Source organism: Pan paniscus, chromosome 1, assembly GCF_029289425.2.
Source record: "Pan paniscus chromosome 1, NHGRI_mPanPan1-v2.0_pri, whole genome shotgun sequence".
NCBI classification, from domain to species: Eukaryota; Metazoa; Chordata; class Mammalia; order Primates; family Hominidae; genus Pan; species Pan paniscus.
In genome coordinates, this window is record NC_073249.2 from 135,502,492 (window position 1) to 135,529,727 (window position 27,236).

The 27,236-nt window shown below is 37.3% G+C and overlaps 1 protein-coding gene across 15 annotated transcripts; it reads right to left on the bottom strand.

Moving 5' to 3' along the window:
• Positions 1-27,008, bottom strand: CDC7 (cell division cycle 7). Of its 15 annotated transcripts, none has more exons than XM_055116192.2 (12): positions 26,690-27,008; positions 23,903-24,097; positions 17,816-17,899; positions 17,360-17,495; positions 14,070-14,163; positions 13,837-13,979; positions 12,454-12,703; positions 11,718-11,813; positions 10,763-10,941; positions 9,884-9,966; positions 5,480-5,629; positions 1-1,729 (listed from the first exon to the last, which is right to left on the bottom strand). In XM_055116192.2, exons 2-12 carry the CDS (start codon positions 24,015-24,017, stop codon positions 1,335-1,337), a joined length of 1,725 nt encoding a protein of 574 aa, XP_054972167.1. In that variant the 5' UTR covers positions 24,018-24,097; positions 26,690-27,008; the 3' UTR covers positions 1-1,334. The 15 variants fall into 15 exon arrangements, with proteins under 15 accessions (XP_054972167.1, XP_063463000.1, XP_003808459.1 ...); XM_063606930.1 differs by having other exon boundaries at positions 23,903-26,267; positions 26,690-27,006; XM_003808411.5 differs by lacking the exon at positions 26,690-27,008 and adding an exon at positions 24,856-24,921 and having other exon boundaries at positions 23,903-24,080.
• Positions 27,009-27,236: the final 228 nt, after the last annotated feature.

The window sequence follows — 27,236 nt, forward strand, 5'->3', positions numbered from 1 at the left end:
TAAAAAATATAAAAGGATAACTTTATTGAATATACAAATTCAAGAGCATTCAATTTTTTTTTAAGATTATGGCATAAGACAGATCAATGGTAATGGTTTATATATCCTATACTTACCAAACAGATTAGGTAGATATACTGACCTATCAATGCTCAAAATAACAAAATGAATACATGTCCCTAAACTATTTCTGTATTCTATGACTACTAAATGGGAACTCTGTCAGCTGACCACCCACCAGACTTTTTCCCATAGGAAGTTTGATATGCTGTCATTGATATATGTCATTTCTGAATATAAACCTCTATCTTGGGTCCTTTTCTCTTTGCCTACTTCATTATCTGTCTTCCCAACCCACCTAAGACTTAGTCAAAACAGGATACAGAGATCTGGATGGCTCTACGCAGAGGAAAAATCTCCAATAATACCGTCAATTCTGTATTCACTTTTCCTTTCAGCAGCTACCTAATTATATCTAAGATGGTGTGAAAAAATATACAACTCAAAAAAGAAAAGCATTTGGACTATCAATCTTCACCTTGGTCCTGCAGCTTCCCTTTATCAACCAGTGTATGTATTATTTTAAATTCCCAACTGTAAACACGTGCAATATTTAATAAAACATCCAGAAACTTTGTGGTCAGCACCATGTAATTTCCGAGGAGAATGTTTTAGGTAGGGGCAGAGAAGGAAGAAAATCGAGAAGCCAGTAAGAAAAAAATGGCAATTCACACCAGAATGCTTTCATGAAGTGTTTTTTAAAAATGGAAGAATTCAATTTTAAGTGATACTTTGCCCCATGACCAACATTTCCTCATTGTTTTAGTGTTCATAAAAGGCCTAATATGTACCTCTAGAAAAGGAAATTATCTTCTTTACTTACAAAATTGTTAAGAGCACCAGCACCAGCACCAGGTTGAGTTTCCCCAAACTATACCTAGCTCATAACTCTAAAAGAATCTACAAATTAAGTCTTTTGATTCATTTAATCCTCATCACATGTTAATTTTAATTAATTAAAACTAAAACTGCTCCTTTTTCTGTATATGTCAGTGAAAGGTAATTAGGGAAGCTAAAAATCTGACCTAATAGGAACCCACCTAAAATCTACTTAGGTAGGTTTAACTCAAAGAAGATCATGTTGTTAGTCCCAAGAACTATCCCAGGCATTTTAAGTATTCTTAATCTATATTTTAGAATGTGCCACCAAACACTAAAATGTTAAAATAAATTATTAATCCTGCTCTGGTCTCTAAACAAGAACTTGTGGCTATTACAAAGTATTCTTTTTTTATTCTACCTCATAACAGTAAACATTAAATGAAGATCCATTATCACAAGCTCATATCTTTAAAAAATGGATGCAACAAAGCTGCTTCTGCTGTTATTCTTGAAGCTGGATTTAGATCTAGAAGTTTATCAAGCAGGTCATAAGCTTCATCAGGTACCTCATTCCAGCCTTCTAAATTGGTATTATACTCATCAAAACAATGCTCACAGCTATTACTATCCCCCTTTTTAAATGAATTCCCTGAGTATTGTCCTGGAGGTGTTTGAACGAGGCAAGAAGCTTTATGGTCAGTCTTCTCTGAAATAGCTGGTTGATGAGAAGCATGCCCTTGTATATCACTTGTTAACTTGGGAGTGCTAGAATCCATACCCCTGAGTCTCTCACAGAGTTTTCTCAAGTCTTGTGCTGGAACTTCTTTGCTACATAATATTGATTTCCCTAAAAGCAAAAGAAGAAAAAACAACAACAGAAAAAAACATTTTATTATTTGAATGTATCAGAAGCCTCTCTCATGAGAAACATGAAAGTTCAAACATATGCTTTATAGACACGGACACACACACACACACACACACACACACAGTATGAGATAGAGCACCACATGCTATATTTAAGTTGTATTTGAATTGCATAGTGGGAGATAGTAAGTACAAAGCAGTGACTTACTAAGATATGCCAGGCACTCACTTGACTCTGCCAATTCCTCAAGCTTCGTCTTACCCTTCTATAATCTTTAACTAGCTGCAGCTCCCACGCCCCCACTCTACTTCCTTTCCATGCTTCTATGTCTGACTACATGACTCCTGTCTTTGCCTAGGATGCCCTGCACCCCTTGTGTGCCCAGGACACTCTCACTGACATCACCACTCAGATCAAGAATCACCTCTGAGGCTTGACACCCTCAGAGAGAACTGATCAATTTCAGTTTCTACTGTATCTTGAGAGTTCTACTATTACTTTTGCTATCCTATATATGTCTGTCCCACCTAGTAGACTGTGAGCTCTTTGAAGGCAGGAACTGTCTTACTTATCTTTGAACCCCCCAAACCCAGCCTATGCCTGGTACAGATTAGGTAGTCAGTTAATGTCTGTTGGACTAGACAAAAAGGCATTATTCTTTTCAACAACTGTTCAAATGACACATACATCCTTAGAGATGCTGTTCTTGACCAACCTATCCTAAATGAGCCTCTTCCCTCCCCTTTTCCTTTTATCTCAGTACCACTCATTTCTCATAGTATTTATTTATGTTCTCTCCCTCACTAGAATTTAAGCTCTGTGAAAGCAGAGACTCGCAATAGTACTTGGCACACATAAAGCCCCAATAAATGTTTCTGAACGAACAAATAAACAAACTAGATCTGTTTTTAAAAATATAAATGTATTTGAAATAACTTCCTGATGGGTTTATTATCAGATGTGCAAAAAAAAGTTAATCACACAAATGGCAATCATGTATTATTTTTGCCTTACATTTCCTTATTAAACAGAAATGTACTAAATGTACGAAACAACAAGTACCACAACATTTAGATGCCTTTCTGAGAATGCAGATTGTCAACAGTCATTAATCTGACTGTGGATGATAAAAAGTTACCTTTACATATTCTGAACTAACTACTGGACTGGTGTACTAAGCCAGGGAAAAAAATGGGGGAGGGAAAGGGAGGAAACAAATAATTACTAAAGACCAAATTCTTTGAGAGTACAATATGCCAATGCTTTTTTACTTTTAAACTGATTCTATCATTCCTATTCTCTCTAGAAAATTATAGCCAGGGGGGAATACTCATATAGTTTTATTCCTTTATTAGCTTGTTCTGAAGTCATAAAATAACTAATAGTATATGTTATAGCATGTCCCCAAGTTATACAATATGCTTTTTTTTATATGACCAAAAAGAGGGTTCATTTACAATATTCAGGAAAAATAACTTCAAGTAACACTATCAGTCAACATATTTTATTACAGACTACTATGTGTCAGGAATTTGTTTCAGCTCAAGACTTTTCTTTTTAATTTATTCAACACAATTCACTGAGTACTTAATGACAACCCACAATGGAGCCAGGTTTAAGGGTTGAGGACAGATAAGAGAAGTAAAGGTGCTCTCACTGCTAATTTCAGCCAAGTCATTTCTTTAGGTTACAAAGGGGAACGCAGTTGTGTTTGTTGAAATTTTGAGGCTTTTATACTCAGTCCAAAGTTATAGTAAGATCAAGACTAAAATAACTACAGATGTCATACTAATACAACTGAGACAAGTCCTATGGCATTATTTTTATTATTTGTTTTTTTGAGACAGAGTCTTGCTCTGTCGTCAGGCTGGAGTGCAGTGGTGCAATCTTGGCTCACTGCAACCTCCATCTCCCAGGTTCAACTGGTTCTCCTGCCTCAGCCTCCCGAGTAGCTGGGACTACAAGTGCATGCTACCATGCCCAACTAATTTTTGTGTTTTTAATAGAGATGGGGTTTCACCACGTTGGCCAGGATGGTCTCGGTCTCCTGACCTCATGATCTGCCCACCTAAGCCTCTCAAAGTGCTGGGATTACAGGTGTGAGCCACCACGGCTGGCCCTATTTTTTTTTTAATATGAGAAGTATTACAATGATAAATCTCTAAAAGCTCTTGCTTGCTATCATGGCACTTGATCTAGAGTATTTTTGTGTCAGATGTTGTATTTCCATTGTTGGCCCTGATTATAACTTGGATTACCAATGGGGGAGATTCAAGCTCTTCAATAAAATATGTTGGTGTTGGCTGATAAACTTCATGTTCATAAACCTCTCACGAAGTTATTCAATAGTAGATGAAAGTTTTCTCAGTTGAGAATAAACATACTTGTTATATTATTATGTAAGAATGCCATTTCTAAGATATCAATCTTGCTTTCCACTCATGGTCACTTTTTTTCCCTTGTATGTATTATTTCATCCTATTATCTTCAAAGAAAATTTTCTTACAATAAGTACAAGATAGTTACAAATCGTGGACTGACTTTACTGTAGAAACATATTTTGGCAAGCCTCTATTAAGATGAGGCTTTCTTCACAACCACCACTAAGTTCTTCTTGTAGATTAGACTATAGCACTAGTGCATAAGCAAGGGCAGTAATTTTTGCAGTGGTTCTTAAACACCCATAGTTTCTTAGTCAGAATCACTTGTTTTTTCAAACTAACAAGGCTGGAGCCTTCCTAAGTATCTTGTTTTTCTGAATCATATTTTCCAAGAATAGGCTGAGTGGGCAGGCATATGTATTTCTTAAAGATTCTCAGATAATTCTGACATGCAACTCTGGTTAAGACCCACTGATCCTGCGGTTGAGCACAAGACAGCCCAGCTACTCTTGAGGTAGGCTGGCTGAAACTTTGTCTCCTGGGGTGTTCTGTATTGTATGGTAGTAAGCTGAGTCAATCCCACTTATTCCTTGGAAAGTATTAACTATAACTGAGCTTGGAAAATAAACATTAAATGGGCACTTGAGTTCAGATTGTTGGCCAGAGCAAGGCTGAGATAATTCTTACGTGCCCTATGAAGTACACTGCACATCCCAGTCTTGAAGAACTTGCGTGGCTAAGGAGATGACATCCAAGTCCAATATATGCTTACAATAATATCCCATCAGTTAAGGCCTTCTATGCATTCTGCTTCTCTGCTACCGTAAACCTACACAACCTGACAACACACATTTCCATTCTCTTCCCTAGTCCTTATTACACTGTATTAATAATTAACTGTTTACCTGTTAGTATAGCCTAAGATCATTTAAGGCAAGGACACTCTAAGTACCAAGACATAGTGCATCTGATGTTTAAAATACAATAAAAAAGTAAAACATATTACAAAGTAAAACATGCCTTTAATAAAAGGTAAATTTATGTAATAAAAGTCAAACCATAACTAAAAGGAGTTAAGATTTTACTCCTTATTCTTATAAAATTATAAAGGTAAACTTTAAATACTGCAACAGTGTATTACTTTGTGCTTAATAAGATTAAATGATTATATGTATAGAGAGGTGATAAATTTATTTTCAAGCAACTGAAGAATTTTCTACATAATATTAGAGAACTTTATCAAGACTGAATGTTTATTTGTAAAGAAAATTTCACAATAATTTATTAAGTGATTTGTAGGAGATAATCAAAGGCATTTTGTTTTGTTCTATAATACAAAACTGCTTACCAAAAGTTTTAGCAGCTTGGATAGTTTCTCTGGATCCCCTAATTGTCATAATTTGGGCCAAAGCGGTTAAATCATCACTTGCTTTATAAAATGGATATCGTCCACTAAGCAAAGAAAGAAATATGACACCTGCAGACCACATGTCAATTGCTGCAACAGAAGACAAATTTTAAAAATAAATTTCAAATCTATAATTTTATCATCTAAATCAATAGTCCTCAACATTTATTATGCATTAGAATCACCTTGGGAGCCTTAAAAATTTCAGATGCCCAGACCCAAAGATTTTGATTGAACAGTTCTGAAGTAGGGCTCAGGCATCAATGTTTTAAAAAAGTTCCTCAGGTGATTTTAATGTACAACCAGGACTGAGAATCCTCACTGCAAAATATGTTTTCTTTCTTGAGCAACGTGTTGGTAAATTTAAAAGGATATTTAATCACTAGGAAACACTAAGTAAACGCACATTTTATAGGATCAAAAGGAATCCAAAAATAGCTATGTGGGAAAAAATCTGAATGATCCTTGAGAATTACATACCATACTGGTCAAAGTGCTTTCATTTTAGTGAAAAGTAATGAACATTAGAAGCTCTTCTTCAGCTGACACTTGTGCCAACTACTGCTATAGAAACTTTTAAAAAATTACTTTTTTATTTTTTTGTGACTGTGAAGACTTTAATTTTTCTGAGTACACAGTAGGTGTATATATTGATGGGGTATATAAGATGTTTTGATACAGGCATGCAATGTGTAATAATCACATCCTGGAAAATAGGGTATCCATTCCCTCAAGCATTTATCCTTTGTGTTACGAACAATCCAATTATATTCTTTTCTTTTTTTCTTTTTGAGACAAGGTCTCCCTCTGTGGCCCAGACTAGAGTGCAGTGGCACAGTCTCAGCTCACTGCAATCTCTGCCTCCCAGGTTCAAGCAATTCTCATGCTTCAGCCTCTTGAGTAGCTGGGATTACAGGCATGTCACCATGCCCAGCTCTTTTTTTTTTTTTTTTTTTTGTATTTTTAGTAGAGACGAGGTTTTGCCACATTGGCCAGGCTGGTCTCAAGCTCCTGGGCTTAAGTGATCTGCCTGCCTCAGCCCCTCAAAGTACTCTTTTAGTTATTTTAAACTGCACAATTAAATTACTGGCTATAATCCCCCTGCTGTGCTATCAAATACTAGGTCTTAATTCATTCTTTTTTTTTTTTTCGAGATGGGGTCTGGCTCTGTTACCCAGGCTAGAGTGTGGTAGTGTGATCTCGCTCACTGCAACCTCCGCCTCCCAGGCTCAAGTGATCCTCCCACCTCAGCCTCCTGAGTAGCTGGGACCATGGATGCACACTACCACATCCAGCTACTTTTTTGTATTTTTGGTAGAAATAGGGTTCTACCATGTTGCCCAAGCTGGTCTCGAGTGCCTGAGCTCAAGCAATCCACCTGACTTGGCCTCCCAAAGTGCTGGATAATTCATTCTTTATAACTATTTTTTGTACCCATCAGCTGTCCCCACATCCCCCACACCCTCCCACCACCCTTCTCAGCCTCTGGTAACCATCTTTCTGCTCTCTATGGGTTCAATTGTTTTAATTTTTAGATCCCACAAATTAGTGAGAACATGCAACTCTTGTCTTTCGGTGCCTGGCTTATTTCACTTGACATAATGATCTCCAGTTCCATCCATGTTGTTGCAAATGACAAGATCTTCTTTTTCGTGGCTGAATAGTACTTCCATTGTGTGTAAGTACCACATTTTCTTTATCCATTCATCTGTTGATGGACATTTAGGTCGCTTTCAAATTTTGGCTATTATGAATAGTGCTTCAACAAACATGGGAGTGCAGATACCTCTTTGGTACATTGATTTCCTTTCTTTTGGGTATATACCCAGCAGTGGGATTGTTGGATCATGTAGTAGCTCTATTTTTAGTTTTTTGAGGAACGTCCAAATTGTTTTCCATAGTGGTTGTACTAATTTACATTCCCACTATAGAAACTTTAATCTTCTGAATTCTGGTAGTTAAAGATTACGACTAGCTCAACTTGATGTTAAAAAGCTCTTTTTTTTTTTTTTTTCTTAAAGTTGACATCTCTCTTAATTGTTGACTTCCTAGTATCACCAGGTTATCTGCTCTCTGCTCTCTGTTCCTTGGGCTACTGTATCACCTTTTTTTTTTTTTTTTTTTGAGACTGAGTCTCACTCTGTTGCTCAGGCTGGAGTGCAATGGTGCGATCTTGGCTCACTGTAACCTCTGCCTCCCGGGTTCAATTCTCCTGCCTCAGCCTCCCCAGTAGCTGGAACTACAGGTGTGTGCCACCATGCCCTGCTAATTTTTTGTACTTTTTAGTAGAGACGGGATTTCGCCATATTGGCCAGGCTGATCTCGAACTCCTGACCTAGCGATCTGCCTGCCTTGGCCTCCCAAAGTGCTGGTATTATAGGCATGAGCCACTGTGCCCGGCCCTACTTGCCTTTCTTAGCTCCTTTGGTACCTCTGCCTGCTCCTTCAATGTTTTCTCCAAGCCTTAAGTGCTGACAGATGTTCCTCAGAGTTTTAACTTCTCTCTCTGTATACTCTCCCTGATTGGTCCATCCACTTCATGGCTTCAACTGTCATTTATATAATGATGACATTCAACTGTATTTCTAGCCCAGCTCCTTCGCTGAGCATCAGACTTAACTTTGATTCTGCTGGAAATCTCTATTTGGATGTCCCACAAATACCTCAAACCAATTATACCCCAAACTAACCTTACCTTCCCCTATAAACCAGTTACTTCTCCTTTACTCTCCACCTTGGTTACTGGTACACATCCAAGTCTCCCAAGCTAGGAATCTGGTAAACATCCTGAATGCCTTTTTCCCTCACCATACCACACCCTAATTCTACATCCAATTATCCACCAAGCTCTGCCTTTCTAACCCTTCACTTTTCTTTTCATTCCTATTACCAATACCCTCATTCACATTTTCATCCTCTCACCCGGACAAATTCATGCCACCACTCTCCAAAAGCTAATCTGTTTGCACGCCTGCCAGAATGATCCATCTAGGATATACCACTGTCACTTCTTTCACTTAACTTTCCAATATCTACAGTATATAGTCCAAACTGTAACAACTGTGGTCTGACCTTGTCTACCTCATTCCAGGTTTATCTCTCACCATTCCTCAACTTGCATCTTAATATTCTAGCAAAATTGGACTTTTTTTTTGAGATGAAGTCTTGCTCTGTCGCCCAGGTTGGAGGGCAATGGTGCGATCTTGGCTCACTGCAACTTCCGCCTCCTGCGTTCAAGTGATTCTCTTGCCTCAGCCTCCTGAGTAGCTGGGATTACAGGTGCGCACCACCACACCCAGCTGATTTTTGTATTTTTAGTAGAGATGGGGTTTCACCATGTTGGTCAGGCTGGTTTCAAACTCCTGATCTCAGGTGATCCGCCCATCTCAGCCTCCGAAAGTGCTGGGATTACAGGCATGAGCCACCGCGTCCGGCCAAAATGAAACTTTTTTAGTTTCCTGTATGCTGTTTCTTGAGTTCCTTGGCTCATGCCTCTATGCTAACTTCTCAGCCCAATTTACATTCTAAGAGGTCATTTCTTTCATGAATTGCCTTTCATAATCTCTTTGGGTTAGGATAGTTAGATACTCCTTAAATACCTTGAATAAGTTTTATTACCATACTCAACAAGTTATTTTATAATTATTTGATGGTGTCCTGACTAGAGTGTGAACAGATGGTCTCATTTATTTATTTATGTTATCATTAGCAAGCAAGAACAGACATTCAATGAATGAATACATTTCTCCAAAGCCCATAATCCAAGTGAATAGCAGGATTCATCTATTCATTCAAGATGTTTCCTGGATTCCAGCTCCATGGTAACTTTTTAGATTACGGAAGACATTTTTCTTTTTCAAAACCTTCTAACTGCTATTATATTGTTTATATAATAACAAAAATAATTTTAATCAAACACAAATATATCTACATCACAGGAAACTTCTGAGATATTAAGCAAGCAAATAAAATGCTTTAAGTCTTTGGCTGGCAAAAACTATTAAACATAATTTTTTCCCCCACAAAGGTGATGTCAACAAAATTCCACAGATTACATTTTGCGTATTTATTTACAAGATGGTAAGATCATCTTGTAAATAAATACGCAAAATGTAATCTATGGAATAAACTGTTTAAACAAAAAAAGAGAGGCAACATTAGGATTAAAAACTTTCATAAAGAATAGCATTAGCTCAAAAATAGGAATGCCACACTGCAAGAACTGCTTACATAATTAAAAGCAGAAGAACTCAAATGTTAGTTATAAATAGACAAAGATCATAAAATAAAATACGTCTGGAACAATCCATTTTAACTGGGTTCTGTATTTCCAGTACAACATACCTGTAGTTTGATCGGGGCACTTTGTCAAGACCTCTGGTGCTCTGAATCCTGGTGTACCTGCCCTAGGGGCAACCTGCTGACGCCTTATGATGAAATAAGATTTCTCTAGTTATGTTAAAGTTGAACTATGTAAGTCTAAAAAATAACATTCATCAATTTAGTTCACAGTAAATTTTGCCTTGATACCTATATAATAAGTGTTACTATAAAGTAAATGACAATCTAGTGTGATAAAAATCCTAGATTTTTCTTCTTCTGTTTTTTACCCCCTCTACTAGTTCCCCGGACTTACTCCAGAAAGGTTTAAAATAACCTCCAAGAATAAAAAGCAGTAGTGGATAATAAGAGCCATAATAGAAAAAATAGAACCCAATAGCAATTCACAGGTATAAAAATTCATTTGTTTGGAGTAATTGATCACAGATACACTTATATATTTGAGTTAATCAAGAAAGGCTTTATGAAAGCCAAGCCTTGAAGGAAAGGAAGAAATTTATGAGTCAAAGAGTTGGAGGTGGGAGTAAGAGAGGAGCTCTACTATTTGGTTCTGGTTACTCCACATAAACGGGAATAAAAAGAGAAAACAGAAAAGACTACATCAGCAATCAAAATGTGTGATTCTAAGCTTCTAAAAGCCACCCCGTCCCACTTATTTGCATATAAGAGCAAATGTGTTTTCCAGAGTGTATCCATATTAAATAAATAATATATGAAAACTGTTATCATTTGCTCTTCAACATACTACTGCTCTGCATCAAGGCCCATTGTAGTTCACTGATCTGAATTGATCCCTTGCACTCACAAAATTATCCACCCAAGTCAATGCAATTTCTAATGGCAGCATGCTGGTGATTTTATAACACCATCAAAACACATTACCTTGAAAGGCAAATACTACAAACTTTATCTGTTGCATAGCAGTCACAGGTCAGGCTAGCTGGGCAAGAACTGGCAGTTTTCCTCATCACAGCACTATTCATAACTTTTGTAGAAATAGCCTTCTTTTTTGTTGCTAACTTTCTAGACAGTACATCCACAGTCTTTGACTGCTTCATGAGCTGTAAAAGAAAAGTCTCATTTTTCTATTTTCATGATATTAAACATGATGTCCTAAAATGCTAGTATGGCAAAAAGCAATAGCGGAAGCATAACTTTAAAAACTGCTGAATGGCTATTGGACTGTAAATAAACTGTTGTCTATTAAAATGTTTAAGGTCTTCTTGGGTTTTTCTGTAAAGTCACCTTATATTAAAATTTACTAATTAGTCCTAGCTTGGCCAATATTTGAGTTATACTTTATTAGAACTTTTCCTGATATATTACAGAAGTATAAAACAGTTATGTTCTAGTGTCTAACTCCATTTCAGAACTGTAAACTGCACAAGTACGTTGGCTAAAATCACAGTTTTAATTTGTTGCTCGTGCTGTCTAGCTGTCACAAGATATCATAAGTCAATCTGAAATCATCTACATTGATGATGATTTTGTTAACTTTACAAACATCTTTACACTATCAACTATGTGTCAGAATAGTTAGCTAACTGTATGGAGCTCACACTCTAGCAATGACAGAAAGCCCTTAATGTTCTAAATGTTCCTCTAGAGAAAGAGCAGTAATAGCTAACCAAAAATGAGAAAAAATTCCACCAGAAAAGTTCAGAAAAAAACTGGAGAAAACAAGTTTTGACTAAATGCTTAAAGCAGTAATACCTTCTGCCAAAGCCAAACTCTAGTTTTAAAAAATTTCTGATAATAAATGTTAATCTAGTTATTACCTAAATTCTCTTCAGTGTATGACTGACTGACCATTATGCTATTAAGCTACATTACTTACTTTCACTGCAGGGCTCTCATGTGAAATGGAGCTGTGTATATTGAAATTTCTTTCTCCAAAAACAGAGCGCTGGACAGAAAGGCCTACAGATCCCTCCTACAATACCAACAAAAACAAGGAAAATAAGGATTATATCTGTAACACTTTCTGCCAGCTGTACTCTGCCATAGTTTTGAAAGAGTTAAGTGAGATGAAACAAAAACAGCTGCATCCAAGTCATTCTCAGGCACCAAACCACTTCTGTGAAAGGAGAAAATAGTCTAGACAGAACTCAACACCCATACAATGTTATCATAGTCCACAAATATATATAACTAAAAAAAAATTCAAAAACCACCTGCATGGATGTTACATTTTGCTGTGCAGCTAAAATGGAGATAGACACTTCAGAATTCCTCCCCTATAACTAATGCTTTCTTTTAAAAAGGATAATTAATCTGAACTTTTTAACATACAGGGAAAATTTAATATTTTCCATTTTTGTCATAAAATATGATTTCATAATAGTTAATGACAGATGTTATAAACTGACAAAGTAAATTTTAGTTTTAAAATAGTAACCAAAATGATTCAGTACAAATCTTAGTGAAAATTTAATCAACTGAATACATATAACAAATGCAAAAAAAAGTTTTTTAAATTATAAGTACTATCCTAGTATTCTATCTCCCTCTGTTGGTTGAAGGAGTATATTTCTAAAACAGTGTCGGTACTTAAGAAATAAAAGAGAGAGAACCTTTCCGTCTTTTCCTTGTTTAATCTGAATTTGTGCATTTGTGTAGGGTCTTTTAACAGAAGCTTTTGTGGTGGACTGCTGATCCAGCTCCTTAGGTACTGGGCCGCTCAGTGGAATCTTGTTTCCTGTGATTATGTGGGATTTGTTTTGTGAACACCTTTCCTGCTGAGCTTCAGACTGGACAAATTTAAGAAGCTCTATTTTCGTATCATGGGTTCCTTGGGCCAAACCAAAGTCTACCAAGGCATACCTAAGAGACAAAATTAAGCATTTTTACTTATCTGTAGCAATTAAAGCTTAGTAACATTGTAATACTCTCAAACCATCCTCATAAAAACTGTAATTCTTTTGGGATCAATTAGGAATTTATAACATTCTGGAAAAAAGAAAAAAAAATAAGTTTTCCAGACAAAGTAAGAATTTAACAGCTAACCAGGATTGAAAATTAAGAGGTGTCCCACAATCAAATTTTCTTTTTCCAGTGGTCTGTGTTAATAAGGCAGAAGAGGAATACATAACATAAACACAGTCCGTTGTTCTCTGATGCTGGCAGAGATGGCATCATAGCAGATAATTTCTAGTTAAGAAAGCTTAAAAAAATTAAAATCATGGTTTTAAAATCTGATCCAATTAAAATTAAAAAGTCAGGCATATAAAAGCTCAAAAAAGAAGTTATAATATTATTATGTTTAATATGATCCATTATATAGAGGTATTTATGTTATTTTTAGCTTATAATTTCTCTATAATTATAATCAGCATTAAAAAGTATACATAAAAATAAAACTTTTGTGTTAAAACAGGAAATTGTCTATCATGTGGTCCAATCCCCTCACTTACTAGAAAAGAAAAATGAAGTCCAGAGATAAGAGACATGTCTAAGGTCAAAAATTATTAGACTCTAAGTCTGTTAGTTCATGCTATTTCCACTGAACCATGGTACATCTAATAATGTACATTATTCCACTAATACAATTTTATCTTCTTCGTCACCAAATTTCCCTTTCCAATCACAAAGAAACTGAAACAGAAATAATCTGTGCATGGCTGTTGCAGTATGTTATATTATATCTAAGAGATATAGGTCAGAGGATACAAAGTAGCAGATATGTAGGATAAATAAATCTAGACGTAATGCACACTCTGAAGATTACAGGTAATAAAACTGTACTGTATATGAGATTCATACTAAATGAGTAAATTTTAGCTGCTCTTGCCATAAAAACAAAAATAAGATGGGTAACTGAGATAAATATTTGCTTCACAATAGTAACTTTTGTACTATCTATATATAACATCATGTTCAATACCTTAAATATAGACAATAAAATTGTTTTTTAAAAGAAATAGGATAAATATTTCCTAGTAACTCTTCATACTTACTTTTTCAGGTGCCTATTATATAAAAAATTGCTGGGCTTAACATCACGGTGAACAATACCAAACTGATGAATGCGTTTCAAAGCTTTGAACAGATTAAACATATATTCCCGTACTTCTTGAAAGGAAAGAGAATTCAGAATGTCCTAAAACAAAGTTACAAATGAAATGAGTTACAAATATTGTTTGAAATTAAATATTTAGCTAATAAAAATTCAAGAAATATTAAAACCTACCAAAAACGACTCATGCTCCAGATATGGCATAGCAATAACTACATGATCATTCTTCCTAAAGCAGTATTTAACTCCCATGACATTATCTTGCCCCCTAGTGGAAAAATGCACAAGGAACTTTTAGAAGAAAGGTCAGAGGGACTAAAACTTTATGCCTAATTTTAAAAACCGCAATTTTAGCAATGCATACATATTGCTAGAAAACTGACTTAAATCATCATCACGTAATATAAACACAAGTGACTTGTGTTCTTGTGTTAAAGTTTTCTTTTAAAACAAAAATGGCACCAGTTTTGAGGTTACTATAATAATTCAAACGAGGTAATTATAGTTGTGACTGGGGAAGCAGCAGAATGAGAAAAAAGGGAAAAGATTAATAAGACTTAGCAGATAAGATGGTAACAGTAATAAATAAATTAAGGTCACTAAACTAATAGATCAATGAGCCAGGATTTGAACCCAGGCATTTTGCTCCAGATATATGCTCTTAATCACTGTGCTACACTGCTTCATAAAAGAGGAAAATAGGACAAAGGTGATTTCTATGATTTTGAGCCTGAGTAAGAAAACAAGAGATACCAAAAAGTGAGTAGAGAAGCCAGTAAAAGAAGCATCTAAAACCAGACCTCATCATTTTGATAGAGATATCTAGACAAGGGACTAAGCCTTAAGTGAGAAGACAAGTGAGAAGTCAGTGAGAGTACTTGCAGAGAAGTGATACCTACAGACATGAAAATTAATAGCGAGAAAAGAAAACTGAGCTTGGAAGAAGTCAAGTTAGAGAGCCAAATAAGAAAGGAATTTTGAAGGAAGAGTTATTAGCATGGAAGTCAAAGAGAATAACAACTGAGGGAAGGCTTTTAGTTAGGCAAAGAATAATTAACTGGTAATTTTTAAGACAGCAATTTAAGTGGAAAGGAAGAAACAAAACAGAAGGAAGGAAAATGTAACACAATGGAAGCTGAGCCTAAAGACAATTTGCCTGACTGCATTGTAAGATCAGATGAAGGCATTTTTAGCATGTACTTTTTTAAGCACAGAAAAAGAAAAAGTGGTAGAGGGAGACAGTTAAAAGTATAGAAGAAGGAATGATCATATTTAGGGTACAAGAATGTATGCAAGCATTCTTTATAGAGGCCATCTCATTTTCTTGTCTTCTATAATACACAGAAGGCTGAAACAAACAGGCTTATTCATTCATTCAGTATTTAGTGGGCACTGTTATTTGCTGTTAGGGATTATAGACATTAGTGATGCAATAGTGAATAAAATTTACAGAATTTCTGTCCTCATGGAGTTTACTATCTAGTGGACAATATAGATAACAACAAGGTAACTTATAATGACAGATTACAATAAGGGCTTTGAAAGAAATCTAAAGATGCTATGACAATAAAAAAAAAATAGGAGAATCTAATTTAATTCAGAGAAGACATCTTTCAAGCAGTGTCACTCTTTTTTTTTTTCTCAGAGGCAGGGTCTTGTTTTGTTGACCAGGCTGGATGGAGTGCAATGGAGTGATCGCAGGTCATTACAGCCTCAAACTCCTGGGCTCAAGTGATCCTCCTACCTCAGCCTCCCAAGTAGCTGGGACTACAGATGCGTGCCACCTTGCCTGGCTAATTTTTAGGTTTTTTGTAAAGATGGGTTCTTGCTAGGTTGCCCAGGCAGGTCTCAAACTCCTGGCCTCAAGCAATCCTCCCAAAGTGCTGGGATTACAAGCATGAACTACTGCGTCCAGTTTCACTCTTGCTCAGATCAGAAGATGAAGGGTCAGCAAGCAATGACTGGGAGAGGTCTTCCTGAATGGGGAAACAGTCTGGGCAGTGGCCCTGAGGTAAGAAAGCTCTTGAGACAAATTTGATAAACTAAAGAAATGGAGCACAGTGAGGGAGGTGGGAAGATAGGCATGAGAAGGTTGAATTTTTTTTTCAAAGTACATAGGGAAACCATTGAAAGATTTTAAGTGGTGGAACTAATGACCCAATTTAAGTTATATACATATATATTTTATATTTTAAAGATCATTCTGGCTGCTGTGTAAAGACAGAACTAAGGGGAGAAGGAAGAAGCAGGCTACAGTCGTAGTCTAGGCTTCATCTGAGGTAGTGGCAGAGAAGATAGAAAGACATGGATGAACTTCTAGATATATTTTAGAGCCAAAATGGCTAGGACTTAGTGATTAATGTGGTTTAGGAGAGAAATAGAGAAAATGAGGATGATTTCTAGGTTTCTGGCCCAAACAAGTGTGTAGATGGGCCATTTGCAGAGATGGGTGGATAAGAACATTTGTTGTGGTGTTTTTTTTTTTGTTTTGGTATGTTAAGGTTTAGTTTTGTCTTTTAGGTTTGAGATATTTATCAGGCACCAAGTGGAAATGTTAAATAGGCAGGTGGATATACACAAACCTGTAGTTAAGATAAAAGGTCTGAGATTAACTATATACTTTTGGGAATCATTACTTTAGATCATGTGGAAATGGAGGACACTAAGAATACAGAGAAACCTAAGAGCAAGCACGAGGAACTCCAATATTTAGGGGTCAGATAGAAGTGGAAGAGCTAGCAAAGACACTGAAAATGAAACGCCAAATGAGGGAAGAAGAAAACAAGGAGGGTGTGGCAGGACAGAAGTCAAGACAAGGGTTCACGTCAATTGTGTTAAATGATGCCTAGAGTAATGATTGACTCTATAGTTTCCAGTTTAGCATAGAGGAGAACAGCCGCAATAGGTATTTAGTGAAAGAGAGGTGTGGAATGAAAACAATGTATGCAGATAATTTTTGAGAAGTCTGGCTGTAAGGGGGAACAAAGAAATGATGGAGCAGGTGGAAGAAGGAGGGCAGTTTAGGAGGGTAAGATTCTAAATCATGTCCACATGTTGACAGAAATGACCTAGCAGAGAGAAACCATACCAGATGATTCTGTTATTCTAAATAAAATATTTGATGAGGTCATCAATAGCTGGGGAAATGTGAAATGTGAGTTCCCTACATTTACAAAATAATGTAAACCATGAAAGCCAAGGTTTATGATTTGGCAGGAAGATTACAAAAAGCAATGATAAAAGACAGGAAATCAAGTCGAGCCTCAAGGGAAATCCAATCTAAAAGAATTACTATAAATTTAACTAACTATTGCAAGGTTAGAAGGAAAGTGGTAGCAAATTGCAAACACTTGACTGAAAAATGTATTTAATTCACATATAATCTCCTCATCCCTGCTAAATATCTACTTTAAAATCTTATAAATTATATACAAGTTCAATTAAAATATGTTTAAATTGCCTACCCAGCCACTGTTAGGCACTGAAGTTCAGCTGCAATTCTTATAGGATGACTTGTTGGAATCAAGTGTTTTAGAGCAATTTTCTCTTCAGGTCCTACTTGTAACTGTGCTGTGGCCAAATAAACAGAGCTGAAAGTGCCTGTAAAACAATTTATTAAATTTTTCAATATCTGGTTTTTAAAAATGTTAATGAAACAATTCTAAGATTGTAAAAACTGTTCCAATGGCATAATAGATTAAAACAGGACTTCATTTTACAGGAAATATTTATTGTTTATTCTTTCTTTAAGGTTGAAAAAGAAAACCTGTTACCATAATTAGTAATAAAACTATGGTCTTAATAGTCTAAAAAGTGGTATATTTTTCAATAAGAAATAGTAATGAAAACCAAGACTACAAAAGGAAAATAGAAGGGAAAAAAGACCTTGTAAAAATAGTAAAAGCATATCCCCAGATTACCTTCTCCAATTTTGTCCTTAATCTTAAACACATTACTAAGCTGTGGTACAGCTTCATAAAGCTTCTCAATATCTTTTTTAACACCTTTCAAGGAAACAAAAATTTAGAGTTTTAATCAATGACAGTATATTTTATAGTTTCTTAAAATTTAAAAAGCTCAATGAAATAAATTACAAAATATGAGTAATTAATTATACATAAAAGTTTTAATAACATTGTGATAAGATTAAAACCCATCAAGTTGCTATAACTCACACACACCTCTTGAACAGACAAAAATGACAGTCCCAGAATTAAATACACCAAATTTCTACTATACTGGAATTATATACTAAGAGATACATTGTTACTGTAGAGATTACAACATGAAAAAGCACCAAATTTTTAAAATAACTAAACAATTTGTGCTGTGATCACTAGATGGCATGACAAGGACACATTGCGATGTTCTTGAAAACTATTTCCCGTAAAGATACAAAATCTTAAAGGCTTGGTAAAATTTTATGTATTAAATATTCACACTATATTTTCAGAGAGAAGGCCTACTAAAGCTCTCAAGCATGTAAAAAAGTATTTTTAAAAATTTGTCCCAATTGCCAGTAGTATCCTCTATCCTTGACTGCAGATAAATTGCTACTTTTAAATAAGTATCAGTTCTTTATAAAAATGTACATAGTTAAAACAAGGGGAGGCAATAATACAAAACCCAGTAAACTACTGGATACAGAAGAGAACTAGATAAGTCTTCAGATTTTATTACAGTATCTAGGCTCTACTAGCCCTATATAGCATAAGTTTAAGACATTTTCAAAGCACCGGCACATGCATTATCTTTTGAGATCTTCCTAACAGTACTGTGAACTTGGCAGAGCAGGAATGATTATCCTGATTTTTCAGATAAGGAAACTCAATTCAGGGAGGTTAAATCATTTGCCCAATTTCACAGAGGTGTTGCTGATTATATATATTTTCTAATTTTCTTTCTTTTTTGAGATGGAGTCTCACTCTGTTGCCCAGGTTGGAGTGCAGTGATGTAATCTCCACTCACTGCAACCTCTGCCCCCTGGGTTCAAGAGATTCTCATGCCTCAACCTCATGGGCAGCTGGAATTACAGGCACGCACCACCACGCCCAGCTAATTTTTGTATTTTTAGTAGAGACAGGGTTTCACCACATTGGCCAGGCTGGTCTCGAACTCCTGACCTCAAGTGATCTGCCCACCTTGGCCTCCCAAAGTGCTGGGATTACAGGTGTGAGCCACCGCACCTGGCTAGAACTAATTCATTTAAATAAACGCTGTCTTAAAAAATGCTCAGCAATGGGTATGTAAAAAAAAACCAATAAATTTGATGCAGCCACTAAGAGCTTGGTCTAGTAAAGGAAACATGTTATCATTCTTAATACAAGGTGACACCTGTAATAAAAGAATGTATATACTACTAGGTTGGGGAGGATTTCTGAAGGTGATAGGAAGCCTTCAGTTGACAGCTAAGTTTTGTTCTGAAGCATTCACCAAGTAGTGAAAGTGGAAGAAAACATTTTAGGAAAAATTAACTATGTCTGTAAAGACAGGAACAAGAAAAAAAAAAAAAGGCTTGGATGATTAGGGTAGGGGGAGGGCTGAGAGACAATGAAATACAATGTGGCCTGGGGCGGTGGCTCAGGCCTGTAATCCCAGCACTTTAGGAGACTAAGGCAAGAAGACTGCTTGAGGCCAGGTGTTTGAGACCCTATCTCTTAAAAAAGCTAAAAAACAAACAAACAAACAAAAATTAGCTGGGCTTTGTAACAGGGGCCTGTAGTCTCAGCTACAGAGACTGAGGCAGAAGGATACCTTGAGCCCAGGAGTTTGAGGTTACTAAACTATGATCGTGCCACTGTACTCCAGCCTGGGTGATGGAAGAGGGAGACCCTGTCTCAATAGTAATAACAACAATAATAATAATAGAAATAGAATGTGGCTGAGGAAGACAAGAGAGAATGCACATGAAAGCTATAGGAAGTTTTTAAGCAGAAAAATGACAAGTGGAGAACAGATGTGAAAGGGAGGAGAAACATTAAGGGTACTTCCACACCACTACTCACTTATTATGCATCTACTCCTCTTTACAAAAATCAAAATGTTTATTAAGGTTTCCTGTCACTTCAGAACAACTTCAACAATTTTAAACAACAGTAAAACTTCCTGGCAACCAAAGTGAATGCAAAATCCTCAAATTCTGAAGTGGGAAATGACAGCAGAAAGCAGAAAAGTGCATTCATGTCAAAAGCTGGAAAACAGTACTAAAGACAGACAAATGAAACAGACTTTGAGGACTGGAGGAGGAGCCCGAAAATCTGTAATATGCTAAAAATTATTTAAATGCCTCTATTTTATACATGAAGGTCTAGGCTTCTATTTTGACATTTTAAGTCACTTTTGTTTTCTGCTGCATAATATATCCAAGTTGGTTTTAATATACCAATAGTCTCCTTAACTACACTCCTTGCCAGCCTGGAGTCTATCTGTAACATAGTAGTCAGTCGGTTTGCAACATAGCAAACAGAGTTTAAACAGAGTATTCTGATAAAGCTAAGTCACCTTGTCACTATTTTGCTCAAAACCTCTAATGGTTTCACATCTCACTCCATTAGAAAGCCTCTTTACATCTCTCTTTGACTTCATTCCAATTACCTTCCCCATTCTAGCCACAATGACCTCCTTGCTATTCTTGAATGCTAGGCACACTCCCATCTCATGGTCTTTGTACTTGCTGTTTCCTCTGTTTGGAATGCTCTTCCCCAAATAATCTGCACAGGTCACTCCTTCACCACCTTGAAGTCTTAGCTCAAATGTTACAGAAGGCTATGACCAACCATACTCACTAAAATTACAATCTCCTTCCCCAATACTTCCTAACTCCCCTTCCCTTTTACATTTTCTTAGTAACATTAATCACTTTTGAGCACAGTATTTACTTCTTTTGTTTACTCTCTGTCTATTGTCTAACTACCACGGTGTTAATTTCTGTTTTATGGTTTGATTTATCCCTAGCACCTAAAAAAGTACATGTATATAACAGACAATAAATATTCATCACATAAATGAAACGTTTTCAATGTCTTGTCATGGATTAAAACTGACACTCTAGGCATATAGTCATGGTTATTCTGGGGCTTCATGTACTCTCTGGTTTATACCTCCTGGAACTAGGGGATAATACATAATGTAAGCCCAAACTGGGACACTCTTGAGAGAAAAGGCAGCAGGAATAATAATTACATTGTGACAATAGCCATAAGCCAGATCTGTCCCAGGCAAACAAAGATGGTACCCATAGCCCATTTTAGAAGCATGGGCTAAGGGTGTCATTGTAGCAAACAGAATGAAGCAAGCCTTCCTTCCAGTAGAGTTCACCAGTATGGAGGAGACTTTCAATATAGAGTTTATACATCATTCTTTCACTGAACAGATCTTTCTCACTTATTAAAACTTGGCATATAGTAGATACTTAAAAAAAAATAAAAGCTTACTGGCCAGGCATGGTGGCTCACACCTGTAATCCCAGTGCACTGGGAGGCCAAGATAGGAGGATCACTTGAGGCCAGGAGTTTGAGACCAGCCTGGGCAACATAGCAAGATCCTGTTTCTAAAAAAAATATTTAAAATTAGCTGAGTGTAGCGGCACACGCCTGTAATCCAAGCTACTCAGGAGGCTGAGGGGGTAGGATTGCTTGAGTGCAGGAGTTAAGGCTGCAGTGAGCTGTAATTGCGCCACTGCACTCCAGTGACAGTGGCGTGACAGAGAGACCATGTCTCAAAAAAAAAAAAAAAAAAGCTTGGCAAAACAGTGAAAGAATAAACATTTGACCAATATTATGCCAGATAGTTTGTGCATTACAGCATTTTTCTTAATAGGAAAAAATAGAAACAATCTATAGGGTCAATAGTAAAAGGTGATTAAATATATTATAATATAATATGCAATGGTCCTTAAATCCTGTTGTAGAATATTTACTACATGAGCAATATTCAAGATATATATTTAAAAAAATGGAGATCAGAAATAAGATCCTATATTCTGGTTCTCTTTTCAAAAACAAAAACAAAACAAGATCCCAATTTAGTTTCTAAAAAATGTACCTATGTATGCCTAGGAAGGCCAAAGGAATATAACAAAATGTCAACAGTGGCAATATTTCAATAATGGGAAAAGACTTTATTTTGGCTTTCTTTACTTCAAAAATTTCAATAATCATGTTTATCAGAAAAATGTTATAAAAATCTGACAAATATCTCAAAATAAAGAGACATGCTATTCATCCATTACACTAAGTATTTTACTTTATATCCTTACATTAAATCATTCATTCAAATATTTTCAAGCATCTACTATGTGCTGGACACTGTTAAGCTCTGGGAATGCTAAGATATATAAAACATCCAATCAAAAATATAACTTCAATAAGGAGTAAAGTTGATGAGGTGCAGGCATATACCTGTCTCATGATCTAATTTGATTTACTTTCCCAATTAGATTACTAGACTGTTATGTGCCTGGACCTCATCAGCTTTGCTCCCTATTGAAGTTATGTTTATATAACTTTAGCTGTTATTAAGGATCATATTTAAAAAAGAACCATAAGAGTAAAGTTTTAGCACGTTTTATGATTTATCATATTATAATGTCCAATGTTCTGTTACATAAACGCTACAAAACTTTTGAAATCTGTAATAAAATTCACCCCATTCATTACTTCCCAGCAGATTTTCAGAATATTACAATAGTGGCATTCTCCTAAACATGATGCTAGAACCAATTCGGAGTCATCCATTCAGATACTCTGCTGAAGTCACAACATACTTCAGAAACCAGAGGAGATACTGCCGCCAAGGGGCTTACAGTGGAGACAAAATGCAGAGTCCTAAGCAATAGAAAAAGAATACTACAATGACTGTGTTACTGTGTTATGTGTCCAATGACTAGTAAGGGAAAGATGAACTAAAAAAACAGCTAACTGCTGGAAAAATGGAAAGGAAGAGGAACAGTATCCATGAAACTGGATGAAAGTGGCATTTTAAGATTATTCTAGCACCAACATACAAGATGAACTGAAGGATGGAAAAGTGCAAGCAGGCAGCATAGGTGAGAAACTGTTGTAAATCAGGAACAAAGTGTAAGGAAATGAATTAATGTGGTGGAAATGGGAATGGAAAGAAGACACAATGCTATACTTACTAAAAAGAAATAAAGCTAGGTGACGATATGGGGAACAAATAAAAAGCATCAGCTGAAGATTAAAGTTTCAAGTTTAGGTAAGTGGGATAACTGACTTCCATCAAAGCAGAAAGTATGTGATGTCATATTTTTCTAGGGTGGGGTTATAAAGAATATATGGACAAAAGGTCAAAATAAGTATCTTTTGGACAAGCACAGAATTCACTTAAGACAAAGATGGGAAAGATGATCTGGCTACCCTTTCAGAAAAAAAAAATACAGTCAACTAGAATTCCTCTATTTAACAAATATTTATTATTAACAAATACCTACTATGTCCCAGGTCCTGTGCCAGAGCAGAAATGAAGGTACACATGCGAGTGTACAAGAGCAGGCACTGCTTGACCCTGTCTTATTCATCCTAAGGTCTGGTTTACGGTCAAAGAACATTTCATGCTGTACAGAGATATCGTGCTTTATTATTGCTACAAACATTTCATATTTTTTTGTCTGTGAGTTCTGCTTTTGAATACTTAAGTGATGATCTCCAGTGTCAATTTCTAAATTTAAGCTTAAGGCAATGTGGTGAGTAGAGATAAGAACACAGATACAAAAGAGAAATTTAATTTGGGCATCATCAAATTTCTGCATTCTTAATTACCAATACTGAGACCATAGCAACTTCAACCGTAAAACAGGTTGTATTACAGTCTTCCAAATCGCAATTCAGTCCTACATTTAGATCATACGAAGCTCTGTTTTAACACTGTCCTATAGAAACATACAATTCACTTTAAGATTCAATCTTATTTTTTGAGAGGAATTGAAAACACAGAATTGTTGCCTGAAAAATCTTTATAACTGTACATCTTTGGATTTAAACACGTACCTGCAAGTTTAAAATTCTGCTCGTTTTTTTTTAAAGAGCCTTCAGCCTGAAACCGGTCACGCTGGGGAGAAAAAGCCATTGGCTCATCCATCTGAATCCCCAAAGACGCCTCCATCACAAGCCAATTGGGATGCAAAATGCCAGCTAAGGGGTTACATCCACAGGGGGAGCAAAGCAGCTGTGAAAATTAGAACACTGGAGAAGTTTAGATCACTCGCTAAACCACGCACTAAAAACATGCTACTGCCCCCAAAGGGGCAAACATTTTCAAACGCACGATGTGTCCAAACCTCCACAGTAGGGCATACTGTGGCCTTGTCTAAGGAATTCCATGTGCTTTATTTTCACCTATCAGAAACACCGGCAGGGGGCTGCAGGGAGAATTTCCCGGCTTGGGCACCCGCGCAGCAGCAGGCGCAGTGGGAAACGGCGAGGCTGCGAGTCCGGCACAGCCAGCGGGACCGCGTGGGGGAGGGGCCGAGCGCCGGGGGCGGTTTGAAGTCAGGAAAAGAACTGAGGGAGAAAACCGTTTCGCCACTGACAGGAAGCGCCAGGAGGCTCGTCCAAGGCCCCAAGCAAGTTGACGGAGAACTGATACGACCCTGGCCACGAGTACTGGGCGGAGGAGGAGAAGGGTGAATGAATGGGAATCCGCCGGCCAGCGCTGGCCGCGAGCTCAGCCGGGAAGGACCGGCTTCCCTCGGGCCAGAGACCGAACCAGATGCTTAGTGCGCAGGCGCGCGACTTTCCCGCCGCAGGTCGGAGGGATCCGAAGGGGGGCGGGGAAAGGAACTGCAAGGCGAGAAAACCGAAGTCACGATCCAGAATTCGTTCCTAATCCCTCACAATCCCGCGCCATGGAACAAACCGTCGGAAACTCACGGTTTAAGGGAGTACGACTTCTGTGGCTCCCCAGATGCCTGGGTCGCCGTCTCCAAGAGCTCCCCACCTACCGAGTCGATCGGATGCGCCTGCGCAACACTTCCCGCCGCCGCTCTGGTTGCACATGCGCACACTAAAGCCCTCGACCCCGCGGATTCCGCTACTGAGCGTTTGCGCAAGAGGGTGGGGTTTCTTCCCGCCGCCTTGGCCAGCTAGAAGAGCGGTTACGGGAATGAAGCCCGTGGATGATCTTAAAAAACAGGGTGAACCATAAGGCTAAGGGCCCAGCATGATTTCCAGGAAAGAAGCTAGCTCAGAGAAGAAAAAACCTCAGGTGCTGACACATCCCTATATACGTGGCCGCACAACACATTGGGCACTCCATGGATAAAAGGCACTTTCTTGACTCTGCTTTTATTTCCTTTTCGTTGAGTGCCCTACTTCCCCGTTAAAAACAAGCAGAAAATGTAATTGCTGATTGTTTGTGGCTGCGTTAGTAGAAATTAGCACAGTGGCAGCAAGGCAGTGTATACTATTTACCGAGCCCTTGGCTATGAGGTAGGTGGGTTTTTCTAGGGGCTGGAATCATAGTGAGCAAGATAAACACCATCCCTGTAGGAAGCTAAATTCCAATGAAGCGATGACAATAACGGATGAATAAATGAACAGTATTCTTTCCGGTATTGATTACTACTTGAGGGAAATAAAATGAAACGATGTGATACTGACCAGGAAGGTGGCATCTAGATGGTCAGAGAAGCCCTCTCAAAGAGACCTGGATGAGAAAGAGCTGGTAGGGAGAATGTTGTCCTGGCAAAGAAAGGTTAGGGCAAATGCAGAGAGAAAGAGGAACTTGGTATGTTGCAGGGGCAGGGCAGGAAAGGCCAGTGTGGGGGAAGCATAGTGAGTGAGCGGCAAGATAGTCCCAGATAGATGAGGGTGGAGAGTTAGGCAGAAGCCAGACCAGGGTCCTTGAAAGCCAGGGTAAGAAGTTTAGCGTTTGTTCTGAGTACAATTGGAAGCTATTTGAAAGTTTTAAAGCAAGGGAGTAATATGATCTATCTGTTATGAAGAGAATGGATTGTAGAGGGGCAAGTGTGGAAGCAGAGGAAATAGGATGCATTTTATCTTTAGGAGAAACATAATGGTAGTTTGGACCAGAACAATGGCGGAAGAAATAAAAGAAAGAACACAATGGGATTTGGTGATTGGCTATGGAAAATGAAGAAAAGGGCATCATCAACAGTGAATCTTAGGTTTTGGGCTAGCATATGTGTGGGTGGTAGTGCCACATAGAAGGGAAGTCTGTGAGGTAATGGTTTTTGATTGAGTGAGGTGGAAGACAGTAAATCAAGAGTTCTAGTGTGGATACTGAGAAAGAGAAAAGCGGACCTTGACATCCAGGAGATGGCCTGGTACTACCAGCTTGGTTTGCTGTTGCTTTGAGCTGGCCTGGCAATCACAGCTAAGCATTGGTATTCTTCTGTTGAACATAAACAATTTCACAGAACATCAGACAAGACAGAGTTGTGACCGTGATAGATCAAGACCAAAGTAAGATCACTCTATAATCATATGTGAACACAGACACAACATCAACATTGCCCAAGCCATAAAAATGATCAAATATCTCCTTATCCTGGCTAATATGAGTGCCTGCTGCTTCTTTACCAATTATAGTTTTCACCTCAGTCTAGTCTTCCCTCCTTCTACATAATACTTATTAAAATACCCAATTATAGAATTATCCTTGCTTCCTTACAGCTTCCAATCCAGGCCAAAGTCCCTCTTTCTTGAACCCTCCTGTAAATTTCCTAACACAAACTCAAATTCTATAACAAGTCCTTTTTAACACCCTCTTCCTAAGACATCCCATGGTTCCCCATGGTGTGCATTCTCACGTACTGAAACAAGCAATACATCCAAGTTGCTCAGCTATAGTTGTGTTCCTGGTGGTCATTATCTGGAGGTCGTTAACAATAATCAAGTCCAAGATATGCAAGTGATGATGTCAAAGAAACAGATGAATATATTGGTCTGGGGTATAGTTCAGGGTGAAGAAATAAACTTGGCAGTTATGAATTTATAGATGAAACCTAGTCTTGGACTATACGATATTATCTAAGCAAAGATCGTAGATGGAGAGTTGGGCTATGATAACTTCCAACATTTCATAGTTGAGCAGAGGAGGAGGAAGAACCAGCAAGAGACTGAGAAGTAGTAGTCTGTGAGGTAAGAAGGCGATGTCATAGAAGTCAAGAGCAGAAAGTTTTACAATTAGAAGAAAGTGGTCAGCTATAGCAAATGCTTCACAGAAGTAGTGAGGATACAGAATTGATCAGAGATAGTCATTAGAGCCTTTAGAAAGAGCAGCTTTGGAGTGAGACAGAAAGACTATATTGAATTTATTGACGAACAAAAGATCTGCAAATAGAGACAACTCTTGAGGTTT

Bases quoted from the DNA above. Each gene is read 5' to 3' on its own strand.
- CDC7 (XM_055116192.2), bottom strand. From the start codon at position 24,017: ATGGAGGCGTCTTTGGGGATTCAGATGGATGAGCCAATGGCTTTTTCT. The intron at 17,900-23,902 runs GTACGTGTTTAA...TTTCCTTGAAAG, and splicing joins GCAGAATTTTAAACTTGCAG to GTGTTAAAAAAGATATTGAG. The intron at 9,967-10,762 runs GTAATGTGTTTT...TTTCATCATAAG, and splicing joins TGTAGTATTTGCCTTTCAAG to GCGTCAGCAGGTTGCCCCTA.